This window comes from Neophocaena asiaeorientalis, unplaced genomic scaffold (assembly GCF_003031525.2).
Source record: "Neophocaena asiaeorientalis asiaeorientalis breed wild unplaced genomic scaffold, Neophocaena_asiaeorientalis_V1.1 scaffold291, whole genome shotgun sequence".
Taxonomy (NCBI): Eukaryota; Metazoa; Chordata; class Mammalia; order Artiodactyla; family Phocoenidae; genus Neophocaena; species Neophocaena asiaeorientalis.
The window spans coordinates 1,890,073-1,904,479 of NW_020172735.1; the positions used below are offsets into that span (position 1 = coordinate 1,890,073).

Sequence of the window (14,407 nt, forward strand, 5' to 3'; positions counted from 1 at the left end):
GGTCCCAGTTCTGCCAACCATAAAAATTTTGGCAAGTCACATAATTTCTTTGACAGTTTAGCTTTTCTATTTTTAAAGTGGTGACCTACCTCACAGAATTTTCCTCAAGTTTAGTAAAGGAAGAAGTGTTTGTGAAAGACTGTATGTGCTATTTAACTGTAAGATATTTTATTATTGCTATCCTTACATACATTTGCTAGTTGTACTTCTCTATGTCTTGCTGTCATTTCTTAGCAAGCAGATAGAGTAACATATAATACATTCATTGTAGGTGGTATATGTAATACAGTCCTAAATACCTTCCACAAAGGAAATCAGGTTGCTTCTTATTTGATCCTAAGTGATTTGCCACAGGTAAATGTAATTGAGTACTAAATAGCCAAGTTTTGAGTAGTCATTTAGTGAGATTTTTAATTGAGGCATTCAAGTTTGGTTTATTTTTGCCTCTGATTTAACATTTTACATTTCTTTTGAAAATTTTCCAACAGAGCTCAAATGATACTTTTCCCACAGCAATGCATATTGCTGCTGCAGTAGAAGTTCATGAAGTACTGCTACCAGGACTACAGAAGCTACATGATGCCCTTGATGCAAAATCCAAAGAATTTGCCCAGATCATCAAAATTGGGCGTACTCATACACAGGATGCTGTTCCACTTACTCTTGGGCAGGTATATTGCGTGCAATTAGATTTGGTTCAATTGCGAGCTTGGTACAAATGGCCAGCATATTACCCTCTAAATCACACTGGTTTAAAAGACCAAATTTATAACAATTCAGTTCAGTGACAGATGACTCTGCATTAACCAGTCAGTAGTTTTTATTGGTATCCACTCAGAAGAGCAGAGCATACAGGCTATGAGCCAGACTCCACATCAGTCTACTTGAGTTCAAATCTTACTTTGCTATGTGCAAACTATTGGACCTTAGGAAAATTATTTAGCCTTTCTGTGCATCAGTTTTCTGAGCTGTAGAATGAGGAAAATATCTCTTTCATAGGATAGTTATGAGGTTCAAATAAGCTGATTCATGTAGAGTGCTTAGAACCGTCCCTGACTAAGCACATGTTGGTGTTAGCTGTCATCATCGTCTTCATCAGTATCATTATCATAATTTCTTCCATTGTCTCTCTTACTCAAAATTAGTAAGTTCTTTAAAAATTAATTTTAAAATGATTAAATGGGGCATATCTTACTCTTTACAGTTGTTTTGGCCACATGTAAAAGAGGTATTTCTCTCTTTTCCAAAATACCAGAAAGTATTTTTATGTTTCTTTATTGAAACTTTAAAGAATGCCTAATAGTATACATTGCAAAGGAAATACAAGGAACAGTTTTTGTCTCAGTTAAGTTCACTCCAGTTTGGGAGGTAGGACATATGCAAATTCTATATCAAGTATCAAAAGATAGGTATCCAATAACAGTATTTTTGTAGAAATACAGGTGAGGGAGAGAGTTTGGCTGCTGGTTATTTGGAAAGATTTCATTTGTAGTTTTGTTCAGATGACAGCAAACACTGAAAAAAAACTTGATCAATATACCTTAACTTTATCACGGAAGGAATGAGGAAAACTGGAAGTGATTAATTGACATACAGATGATATGACTAAACTGAGCTTGCTAAATTAAGTTGTTCCTTAGGCTGTATCTTATTTCTCTTTACATCATTGGCTCTTAGTACCATGCATAATTTCTAAGGAGATACAGTATATGTTTTTGAAACTTTTGAGTATCCCTCTGGATACTCCTTTTTGTGTGTGTTACATGTAGGAAAACCATTATATGCTAAAGTCTGGTTGGGCCATTTACTCAGCCTCCTATGTAAAATCATCATTCTTCGTATTATGACAGAAAGTTTTTTTTTCTCTTTGATTTTATCTTATCAGAAGCATTTATACTTGCTTTTATTGTAATTGTCTTTTGAGGTTTTTGAGTGCAGTTGTTTTCCTCAATAAAAATATATTCCTGAAGTGAATCCAGCTGGTGTATATGTAAGTGGTGTTAGATCAGATGGATCAGGTCTACCTGAAAGGAGCTGTATCTTCTAAAACATTTTCTTTAGAGCAGTGTGAAATCCTAGTACTAATCAAAATTATTCATGATTTTTCAGTGTTTTTAGGCAGGAAAAAAAGATTTAGTGTAACCCTATATCCCAGCTTGCTCAGTTGAGTTCTAGCTTATGCCTTCTGTCCTTACATAATTCTTGATAGGGCCCTTGCTATGTTCTAAACATGATGAATTCTGTGTTTACTTTACTTAAAGGATGTTATACTGTGGTAACCAGTGTGGCATTAATAGCAGAATTAAAATGCATCTTGAAACTATAGTCTTAACTCTAACCTGTTACCTTCTTGTGCTGTTCAGTGAGTCACGTAGCTTCTTGAGTCCCTGTAAAACATCCTCAAATTCCATATCAGGTTTTTTAACTGAAATTGTACGGAGGATATTTCTATGTTTGCATTTTTCTTGAGGGGATTCAGTTTTTTTCTTTCTCAGAGTTGTTTGAGATACACCAAAAAGTAAATAATTTACAAATAAACCAATAATTTAATCTAGTAAAGTTTTTTTTTTAATGTCCTGTGTTGTTTTTCTTTGCTTTCTATGGAAAGACTAGTTTATAAATAGGCCACATGTTATCAGTGGCATTGTCTACCTGATAGGTTTATAAATTCTCTTTCTCTCCTATACTTTGTTTATTGTATGAATCAAATAATACAGTTACCACTTGAGTAGCTTCTAATTTTGTACCTGAAACGTGTTTTTTAAAAACTTGAATTTAATGTAGTTAGAGTAACTTGTATGCCATTAGAAAATTATATATTCTCACCTTAATTTCTTTTGCTTTTCAGGAATTTAGTGGTTATGTTCAACAAGTGAAATATGCAACAACAAGAATAAAAGGTGCCATGCCAAGAATCTATGAGCTCGCAGCTGGGGGCACTGCTGTCGGTACTGGTTTAAATACTAGAATTGGCTTTGCAGAAAAGGTTGCCGCAAAAGTGGCTGCACTCACAGGTAGGTGATAACACGGTTTATTACTCATTTCCATTATACTAGTCTGTATTTTTCTGGGTGTTTCTGCTTTGAATTCTTACAAATTTAAAGTTAGAAATAATATTTTCCCATCAAACATGTACTTTGTGTCTATTTCAGAAGTTGTAATGTTAACCTTTTGCTTTTTTAAAGTTTTCCATCTGTAAGTTCATACAGCATTAAAATCTGTCAGTGCTAATTTGCTTACTATCTGGTAGTATTCAATTATTTTCCATTTAAAGCTGTTTTGAATACTCATTTTCAAAGCAGGAGGAATCAACTGATGGTTGAGAAATTCATTTGAATGACAAATATGTTAGAGATTGACAGGCTTAATTTCTTTTTTTCCTATGGCATGCTGTGACATTTCTTTGAATTAATGACCTTTTTGAATTTTCTTTCCTTTAGTAGAGTACTGTGCTCTTGATAATGATAACTGTTATTAGAGCTATTATCTCCAGAAAACTCTTATTAAGATGCAGATATTACCAGAGAGTTAGGATACAGATAATTATACAATGCTTATTATTGCTTACTAGCAGAGATTTTTTTAAATCAAATTTTAATCAAGAAGAACTGTATTATGGAGTTTAGAATATGTAGATTTTTAAAAATTTGAACATGGAAGAGATTGAGAATGTCTAACTCATTCTGGCTCCCTAATCTCTCAGAGGACCTTGTGGGTCCTGGCTAGAGAAGAGAATAGAATACCTAAAATAGGGGGAAAATTGTACTAGGAAAGGAGTGTGGAATAAAGCAGAGTGAATTTTACCTACTTTTCCTCTTTACTCAAGCGTAGTCAGGCATCAACACAGGTGTTTGCAGTAGGATAATGTTTTTTCTTTCAATATTTTATATTTCTTTCAACATTTATTGTACTTGTTCTTTTTATCTTTTAAGTGTGCTAACATCATCAGATTTTCTACCCCTTTAGGACTTCTTGAAGAAATGTAGACAAAACTTGAGTCTTAAGCATTTTTTTCTGAAGTAAGATTTTTATTCTGTTCTTTTTTTGCTTTTCATATACTGGCACTTTCTGTTTAACTTGCTGATATTAGAAAAATGTTGAATTTTACCTGTTAACTCATATAGGTTATTATTTTTTCTTCAGGCTTGCCTTTCGTCACAGCTCCAAATAAATTTGAAGCTTTGGCTGCTCATGATGCTTTGGTTGAACTCAGTGGAGCCATGAACACGGCCGCTTGCAGTCTGATGAAGATTGCAAATGATATTCGTTTTCTGGGTTCTGGTCCTCGCTCAGGTCTGGGAGAACTGATTTTGCCTGAAAATGAACCAGGAAGCAGTATCATGCCAGGTAATCACATAGCTGGTAAATGTCAGAACTGGAACTTGACTAGAACCCAGGCATTCTCATCTACAAAGCATATCTGCTTTTGTTTTAACGTGATCTCAAAGTGGATAGGGACATGTGTGGTGCCCTTGTTTCACAATGTCTTTGTGGGCTGCTTTTGATCAGGACTTCTGGGGACATCACCCAACAATATAGGAGAAAAGAATTTTAGTTAGCAGCATGTATTTTGATTTCCACCTTAGAAAATATGTAATAGTTTTATCTTTCACAATCCAAAGCAAATAGAATTCTAAAACAGGCTGTTAAAGTGATCTGCATGGGATGAATAAAGATGAATTATATCAAATGCCTCTTATTTCATTTTTTGCTTTAGGTTTTGGCCAGTTAGGTAAGGGAGGCTCCACAAATATGGTTGGGGCCTTGCTTTATTATATGTCTTACTTTATTTAATGAAGTTGGATTTCCTTCTTTTCTTGATGTCTGGATTCCAGTAAGTCATTGGTGGACTCACTTGATATTCATGGAATCCGGTGGAGAAGTGTGGGCAGTACTGTTAGATGAATGTAGCTGGGTGAACAGTGACATTTAAGGAGTGCCTAATGAGTTGACTTCAGACTGGAGGGATATCTTGGCAGCAAGCTGAAGGGCTGTGCCCTTTCACCACTTTACTGGTGACTGAGGGTGAAGGTAGAGAATATGTGTTGATCATATTAGCAGATAAAGTTGAAATAGCAGTACATCAGATGACAGAGTCTAGATTCATAAAGGACTCTGTAGTTGGACTAAAACTGACAAGAGTGAAAAAGAAAGACCTGACTACAGATTCTTTTAGATCTAGGCATGTGTAGAATGAGAAAAGATCTGATTTTAAAGTATGTCATGTTGAAAAATGACATGAGTTCAGTTGATTGCAAATTCAAGGTGATTACCTAAAAAAGAGAAATGCAGAGTCACAGATAAAGAACTAATCTTCCCACTGTGTTGCTTTGTACTTGTCAGAGGAATCAGGGATGTTCGGTTCAAACTTGAGCTTGTCAGAGGAGTGTTACAGGGTGGTAGGGTTCTGGAAACACAAATAGGAAAATTCCAGCTTAACATCAGTTTCCTCTGGGAAGCCTCTCAGATGTTGGTGAGGTGCTTCTTTTATAAGTATTCCCATAGCAGTCTGCACTTCTCTGTATTGACCCCTTATCTATTATAATTGTCAGTTCTCTCTCCCTTGCCTCCGAGTTCTGTGAGGGCAGGGGCTGCATCCTTCTTCCTCACTGTTGTATATTCAGTGCCTGGCTCCATAAATATTTCTAGAGTGCATGTAAGACATGAAGGTGAAAAGAGCTATATTTACTGTGTAGTTGTAGGTACTCTACTTATTAGCCATTGCATGATTCAGAGTTTCTGGCTACATGGTTTGTTTCATTAAACAGCACTGATGGTTGGGACATTGCTTTATTATATGTCTTTATTTAATGAAGTTAGTTTTCCTTCTTCTCTTGGTTATTTGATATAAAACCTAATCTTAAACTCATATTTGAAGCCACAAGTGTGTTTGATGTGATTTCTCTCTTTGGCGGTTTTCTTGAAGGCAAGGTGAACCCCACCCAGTGTGAGGCACTGACCATGGTTGCAGCCCAGGTCATGGGCAATCATGTCGCCATTACCATTGGAGGCAGCAGTGGACATTTTGAGTTGAATGTTTTCAAGCCATTGATGGTAAGCTTTAAATTTGATTTTTAATGTCTTTAACCAAAAGCTAGTTGTCTTGGTTTCTGTCTTTCATTAAGGTTTCCTACAGTTCTTTAGGTACTTGGATAATATACCTAGCAGTTGGAAGTTAAACATATGTTAATGTTAGAGGACTAATCCTGTATATTTAATTAGGTGACTTTTAGCTTAAGTAATTGGTGGTTTGCTTTTTATAATAGGAAGAAAAATTCTGGAAGTAGGGTATAGGTTTCTTTCTTTTCCCTCACCACTGGGGATGCCAATTGTTAGAAATAAGTTCCAGTCTCCTCAGTTAAAAAAAAAAAAGAAACTCTCCTTCCAGCCTGTCTCCTTCTCATGCTGCTGCTTTCTTCCTCTCTCTGAATTCAGCCTTTTTAAAGAAATACCCACTCTCACTCTCATTTGCACTGCAGTCTGGCTTCCACCCCTGCACTTATGTTTGAATTGTTCTTGTAGCACTTGTGACCTCTTGAGTCCAGCAGACATGCCATGGCTCTCAACTAACATCTGACCTTGACTTGTTGCTCTTTGAAACACTCTTTGTCCTTGGTTTCTTCAGCACTTTCTCTCCAGTTCTCTTCCCTTTCTCAAGGCTTTCTTCCATTGGTTTTACTCTTCCACATACCTTGAAAACATTGTGTCCACTCAATCTATTCTTTTTCCTTCATCTTTCTGAAGACAGAACAAAATGGCATCATCTTTTATCCAGTTTCGCCAACTTCAGATAATGGAGCTATTATCATTTACGGTCCTTTATTTGTGTGAAGTGTTATATCTAAGTATATATTAGAGGCTTATTTCCAGTTTGTGTCTGGTGTAAAGTCTGATTTTAATTTAATAAGAATATGCAAATAACAAATATTAAGTGTATTCATTCAGTGTATTCATCAAATATTTATTGAGTACTAGTCTGTGTCAGGCACTGTACTCATTGCTAGTGATAGAACAATGAACAAGACAGATTTTTTTTTTTTGCCCTTATGGAATGTACATTCTGGTGGAAAATAGAAAGAAGACAGACCAAAGCACAACTCAGACTGATAAAATTTTTTTTTAATTAATTAATTTATTTTTGGCTGCATTGGGTCTTTGTTGCTGTGCATGGGCTTTTTCTCTAGTTGTGGTGAGCAGGGGCTGCTCTTCATTGCAGGGTGCAGGCTCTAGGTGCACGGGCTTCAGTAATTGTGGCACATGGGCTTAGTAGTTGTGGCTTGCAGGCTCAGTAGTTGTGGTGCATGGGCTTAGTTGCTCCACAGCATGTGGGATCTTCCCGGACCAGGGCTTGAACTCGTGTCCCCTGCGTTGGCAGGCAGATTCTTAACCACTACGCCACCAGGGAAGCCCCAGACCGATAAGCATTTGCTTTCAGGTCAAATTCCAAACAGTTAACACCAGCTGCCTGGCAAATATATGTGCATAACAATAAGTGTCTTGCCAAATTTTTTTAAACAAAGGTCTGTTTTGTTTTTAATAGAAAATAAGTCAAGATAATCAACATTTGCCATATAACAAAGTCATTAATATCAAATTAAACCTTGAAGTTCTGTGTCTTCTACTAGAGGCCATTGTTGGGAGTCTGGTTTTCAGACCCTGGGATTTTAGACCACAGAGATTAGGATGTGGATATATATCTTAATATATATTGGAAATGTTAGCAGAAAGAAAAAAAACTGCTAAAACAAACTAATTGACTTTATACTGTTTTAAAATACTGTGTGAAAGGTTATTTTCAAGGGATTATGGAATATTTGTTTTGTTAAGCATAAAAAATGTGATCATTAAGAACTGAGAAGCCCTGATTTCACTGATTGCCTCAAGCTCACGCTAAACATTTTTCTTTTTGAATTTTATTTTTTTCTACAGCAGCTTCTTATTAGTCATCCATTTTATACACATCAGTGTATACATGTCAATCCCAATCTCCCAATTCATCACACCACCACCACAACCCACTGCTGCTTTCCACCCTTGGTGTCCATACGTGTGGTCTCTACATCTGTGTCTCTATTTCTGCCCTGCAAACAGGTTCATCTGTACCATTTTTCTAGATTCCACATATATGCGTTAAAATATGATATTTGTTTTTCTCTTTCTGACTGACTTCACTCTGTAAGACAGTCTCTAGATTCATCCACGTCTCTACAAATAACCCAATTTCGTTCCTTTTTATGGATGAGTGATATTGCATTGTATATATGTACCACCTCTTCTTTATCCATTCGTCTGTCGATGGGCATTTAGGTTGCTTCCATGACCTGGCTATTGTAAATAGCGCAGCAATGAACATTGGGGTGCATGTGTCTTTTTGAATTATGGTTTTCTCAGGGTATATGCCCAGTAGTGGGATTGCTGGGTCACATGGTAATTCTATTTTTAGATTTTTAAGGACCCTCCATACTGTTCTCCATAGTGGCTGTATCAATTAACATTCCCACCAACAGTGCAAGAGGGTTCCCTTTTCTCCACACCCTTTCCAGCATTTGTTGTTTGTAGATTTTCTGATGATGCCCCTTCTAACTGGTGTGAGGTGATACCTCATTGTAGTTTGACTTGCATTTCTGTAATAATTAGTGATGTTGAGCAGCTTTTAATGTGCTTCTTGGCCATCTGTATGTACTCTGGAGAAATGTCTGTTTAGGTCTTCTGCCCGTTTTTTGATTGGGTTGTTTTTTTTAATATTGAGCTGCATGAGCTGTTTATATATTTTGGAGATTAATCCTTTGTTGATTCATTTGCAGATATTTTTTTCCCATTCTGAGGGTTGTCTCTTTGTCTTGTTTGTAGTTTCCTTTGCTTTGCAAAAGCTTTTAAGTTTCATTAGGTCCCATTTGCTTACTTTTGTTTTTATTTCCATTACTCTAGGAGGTGGATCAAAAAAGATCTTGCTGTGATTTATGTCAAAGAGTGTTCTTCCTATGTTTTCCTCTAAGAGTTTTATAGTGTCCGGTCTTACATTTAGGTCTCTAATCCATTTTGAGTTTATTTTTGTGTATGGTGTTACGGAGTGTTCTAATTTCATTCTTTTATATGTAGCTGTCCAGTTTTCCCAGCACCACTTATTGAAGAGACTGTCTTTTCTCCATTGTATATCCTTGCCTCCTTTGTCATAGATTAGTTGACCATAGGTGCGTGGGTTTATCTCTGGGCTTTCTATCCTGTTCCATTGATCTATATTTCTATTTTTGTGCCAGTACCATATTGTCTTGATTACTGTAGCTTTGTAGTATAGTTTGAAGTCAGGGAGTCTGATTCCTCCAGCTCCTTTTTATTCCCTCAAGACTGCTTTGGCTTTTCGGGGGTCTTTTGTGTCTCCATACAAATTTTAAGATTTTTTATTCTAGTTCTGTAAAAAATGCCATTGGTAATTTGATAGGGATTGTATTGAATCTGTAGATTGCTTTGGGTGGTATACTCATTTTCACAATATTGATTGTTGTTCTTTAACTTTTCTAGATCCTTGTTAAACATTTCTTGCATCTTCTCGATCTTTGCCTCCATTCTTTTTCCAAGGTCCTGGATCATCTTCACTATCGTTATTCTGAATTCTTTTTCTGGAAGGTTGCCTCTCTCCACTTCATTTAGTTGTTTTTCTGGGGTTTTATCTTGTTCCTTCATCTGGTACATAGCCCTATGCCTTTTCATCTTGTGTATCTTTCTGTGAATGTGGTATTTGTTCCACAGGCTGCAGGATTGTAGTTCTTCTTGCTTCTGCTGTCTGCCCTCTGGTGGATGAGGCTGTCAAAGAGGCTTGTGCAAGTTTCCTGATAGGAGGGACTGGCGGTGGATAGAGCTGGCTGTTGCTTTGGTGCGCAGAGCTCAGTAAAACTTTATTCCACTTGCCTGCTGATGGGTGGGGCTGGGTTCCCTCCTTGTTGGTTGTTTGGCCTGAGGTGACCCAACACTTGAGCCTACCCAGGCTCTTTGGTGGGTGGGGCTAATGTTAGACTCTGGGAGGGCTCACTCCAAGGAGTACTTCCCAGACTTTCTGCCGCCAGTGTCCTTGTCCTCACAGTGACACACAGCCATCCCCCGCCTCTGCAGGGGACCCTCCAACACTAGCAGGTAGGTCTGGTTCAGTCTCTTATGGGGTCACTGCTCCTTCCCCTGAGTCCCAATGAGCACACTACTTTGTGTGTGCCCTCCAAGAGTGGAGTCTCTGTTTACCCCAGTCCTGTCGAAGTCCTACAATCAAATCCCGCTAGCCTTCAAAGTCTGATTCTCTAGAAATTCCTCCTCCTGTTGCCAGACCCCCAGGTTGGGAAGCCTGATGCGGGGCTCAGAACCTTCACTCCAGTGGGTGGACTTCTGTGGTATAAGTGTTCTCCAGTTTGTGAGTCACGCACCAGCAGTTACGGGATTTGATTTTATTGTGATTGCACCCCTCCTACCGTCTCACTGTGGCTTCTCCTTTGTCTTTGGATGTGGAGTATCTTTCTTGGTGAGCTCCAGTGTCTTCCTGTCGATGACTGTTCAGCAGTTAGTTGTGATTCTGGTGTTCTTGCAAGAGGGACTGAGAGCACGTCCTTCTACTCTGCCATCTTGAACCAATCTCCTCATGCTGAATTTCTAACCTCTGCATCTTTGTTTCTCTTCCTTCTGCATAGAAGATTCTTTTTCCGTCTCTGGCTATTTAAGTGCTCTCCATCAAATAAAACTTTATCAACTCCTACAACTGAAATTTATTTCTCCCTCTATGCTCTTTAACATTCCATACCTGTATTTTATAACACCACAGACTATCTTGTGTTTTATTTATTTGTATTCATGCCTTTATACCTCTTAAAAGGGCACTTGGGTGCCCTCAGATGTTTATAATTTCTTTCATATTTGTTTTCTTGGGTATGGTGCCTTACAGGTTGTAAGAGTGCTATATGTTAATTGTATTACATACTCATTTATGAATCGCAAATAATGTGTTATTGAACAAAGAAAAAAGTTAGGCTTAATAAGTTTGTCTCTCTCTCTTAGATTAAAAATGTGTTGCACTCAGCCAGACTGTTGGGGGATGCATCAGTTTCCTTCACAGAAAACTGTGTGGTGGGAATCCAGGCCAACACAGAAAGGATCAACAAGCTAATGAATGAGTCTCTAATGTTGGTGACAGCTCTTAATCCTCATATAGGTATGTGTTTAAAGAATAATAGTGTCATTTTGAATACAGTTAAAGGCTGAAAATTTTTTAAGAGACTACTGGATCAGTGTTTGTGAACGACAGATGTCTTTTGGACAATCTCTTAAGACATTTCACATTGTGTTGAAAGACGCTATATATATATAACCTTTATGGTATCATATTGCTTCCAAAATCTTGATTGATTATGCTTCATTTTACTTGAAATGTGCTATGTTCAGAAGTAGAACTTTAAACTTATTTTAATCTTAATGGAATTCAGATACTGTGGGACGCTAAATTCAGATATTAAGTGTCCTCTCAGTTTTTAATGTCACTAGGTGGCACTGGCTGATTAACAACACTGAATGAATTCGTTTTTCTACCTTCTCTAGATGCTATACTATACTTTGTTTTTGTTGTTTTATTCAACTCAGAAATGGATTAAATTAAAAGAAAAAGGGTTATGTATGCATAGCTTATAGGGAAAGGGGGGAAATACAAATATTTTGTCTAAAACCATGGCTTTTGTGTTGCAAGCCTTTTCCAGATTTATAAATATTTCATTATGTAGATTCAAAAATGTTAGCTTGGATTATAGATTGACTAGTGATCCCCATTAAATACACTGTTTTGTCATGGATTTTGAGGCATTCATTGCATTGTTATAATGTGTTAAAAGCCTTTTCCCACCTTCTCCTTACTGCTGAGCTGAGGTTATTAACATATTCTTTGATTTTCTACATTAGAACAAGTTATGATGCAGTCATTTGGTGGGATATGATTACTGTTTTAAAACAGTCTTACTTCAATAATCCTGAACTTTCAAGGCTGATTTTATATTCTTGGCTTCATGTCAAGCTGTAATTTCAAGTCTTATAAAGTTAGAGCTCATATAACTGCTTCAGGTAGCTCTGAGCCCAATATGCTATCTGCTCTTTGGAATAGTATTAAGATTGACAGTAATACTGGGTTCTTTTGAAATAATTGTACATCAGCATTCAACTGGAGAGATATACAGAGGAACCCAAAGGCTTATGTGAGAAATGTTTCATCACATATATACTTCAGAATTTGTTACAGAAACATTTGGAGGTACTCCTAAAGCAGAATGATTGATGTCTTTCTTAGACAATTTAATGTGAGGTAAAGGCCATACAAGGATAAGTAGGCAAACCACACCTTACTGGTTGACAAAGCATGAGCCTTACAACTCCACATCATGGGTTCTGTTTGTGCTTATATATAACAGGCTGATTGGTAATCATGTTTTGTGGGGCTTGAAGAAGAAAGAGAACTGAAAGGGTTAGCATAATGCATAGACTTTAATGTCATTATTAACATAAAAGTACAGAATGTCTAATATTAACCCCAAAGGTTTGACATGAGAATTCTTTCTCTCAAAGTTAGTCTGACCAGTAAATGCCCTTTTCAACATGCTTAGCATTCACAAATTAATTTTATTAACTATGTCCATAATATGTTTATAGGTAGATTAATTGCATACTACACATAACATCTTGTAGGTGGTTGATAATTGCACATGACACATAACGTGTTGCTTGGTCAATAATCATATTGCTTCAGCAGGCTTCTTCTCTCTGATCATAGTCCTCTAATCCTGGGTTGGTTTTTTCTGTTTTTTTTTTTTTTTCTCTTTCACTGGTTTCATTTTTGTTTTTTCCCTTCTTTCTGGTTTTTGCCTTCTTTTTTTGTTGTTGTTAACATTAAACCGAGATAACTTGCAGAATTGCCCTGCCCCTATCTTTATTAACTGTAAAAGCAAGTAACTTTGAAGTAAACAGTAGACCTGTGATCTCTTGCACAAGTATATATTTATACTAAAACTTGTACCCTTGTAATGTCTGGAAGGAGGCCAGGGCATGGAGTGCTGAACCAGAGAGAGATGTTGGAAGCAGCCCTGAAGGCTCATCTCTCAGAGCCCTGCCAGCCCTTCCCTCATTGTGAGAGGACTCTCCTCTCTTTTCCCTCTTAGAGCCCTTTACCATATAGTTCCTGGTTGTGCAGTCCTGTATTTTCTGTAGTGCTGCAGCACTGAGCTTGTTAATGCTTTGTTAGAAAGATAATTTTTCTGGTTAAGCATGCTATTGAAACAGCACATTTATACTAGTCAGATGTATACTTTTATCTCTTGGTGCCATTATATATGTGTGTGTGTGTGTGTGTGTGCGTGCGTGTGCGTGTTTGTGTATGTGTATACATATATATCGCGAGAGAGATGCATCTATGTGGATATATTTTCTGCCTTATGAAAATATCTGGGTTAGTGGGCAATTTTAATTTAGGGACAAATCTTGTAGAAAGGGAAGTATGTATTACTTCAGAAAAGTAAAGGTTTTAGTCCATGTAAGAAATGACAACTATCAAGATAATCCACTGCTAAATATTTTTAAGATTAAAAAATGTTTACTTAAGAGACCAGTAGCATTAAGTAAATAATAACGATTACCTTTTGCTTTAGAAAACCAAGTTTCACTATTAACTCCTACATCGCCTTTTAATTTTTTCTTTAGGGTATGACAAAGCAGCCAAGATTGCTAAGACCGCACACAAAAATGGATCGACCTTAAAGGCAACTGCTATTGAACTTGGCTATCTCACAGCAGAGCAGTTTGATGAGTGGGTAAAACCTAAGGACATGCTGGGTCCAAAGTGATTTAAATAAATTCATAATAAAAATTATTGTCATATAAAATAAAAAGTGAAACAGACTCCTTATATTTCTTAAACAAAAATGGATAAATGTGAAAGGAAACTGCTATTGAACTTGACTGTCTCTAGCAGAGCAGTTTGGTCAGTGTATAAAATGCCAGGACATGCTAGGTCCAAAATGAATTTTAAAAGTGTAAAATAAAATAATTAAATGTATAAAATCAAAAGGAAAACAGACTTATTTTTCTTTTATGTTAATTGACTCATATTATATAGTTGAATCTGTGAGTTTTGTGTATGGGTGTTTACCATTTCAAATGTTTTAAAAGAGCCATATCAATTTTTAAAGAGTTGTAATTTTTGGGGGTGGTTTTTGTTTTAAAAAAATTCCCCTATAGTAAAAAAGTACTTGTTAGCTCATTCCCAAGTTAAGTCTTCAGACATCTTTTATTTTCCTGTGATTTGGGAGCATAAGCTGACCAAGCATTTGCCCTCCTAAGTGGGGTTGTGAGTGGTTTGTATGTGTGTACGCGTCATGCATACATGCATGCATATATA

The 14,407-nt window shown here is 36.7% G+C and overlaps 1 protein-coding gene across 1 annotated transcript in view; it reads left to right on the top strand.

The window, feature by feature from the left end:
• The window catches only part of FH (fumarate hydratase), a 38,475-nt gene extending 24,389 nt beyond the window's left edge, over nucleotides 1-14,086 (top strand). Inside the window, exons 5-10 of the mRNA XM_024740485.1 lie at nucleotides 489-671; nucleotides 2,849-3,014; nucleotides 4,144-4,347; nucleotides 5,927-6,054; nucleotides 11,035-11,188; nucleotides 13,711-14,086. Coding sequence (XP_024596253.1) covers nucleotides 489-671; nucleotides 2,849-3,014; nucleotides 4,144-4,347; nucleotides 5,927-6,054; nucleotides 11,035-11,188; nucleotides 13,711-13,853 — 978 coding nt within the window. The 3' untranslated portion in view covers nucleotides 13,854-14,086. The remainder of the gene's footprint in view (nucleotides 1-488; nucleotides 672-2,848; nucleotides 3,015-4,143; nucleotides 4,348-5,926; nucleotides 6,055-11,034; nucleotides 11,189-13,710) is intronic.
• The last annotated feature ends 321 nt before the right edge of the window (nucleotides 14,087-14,407 follow it).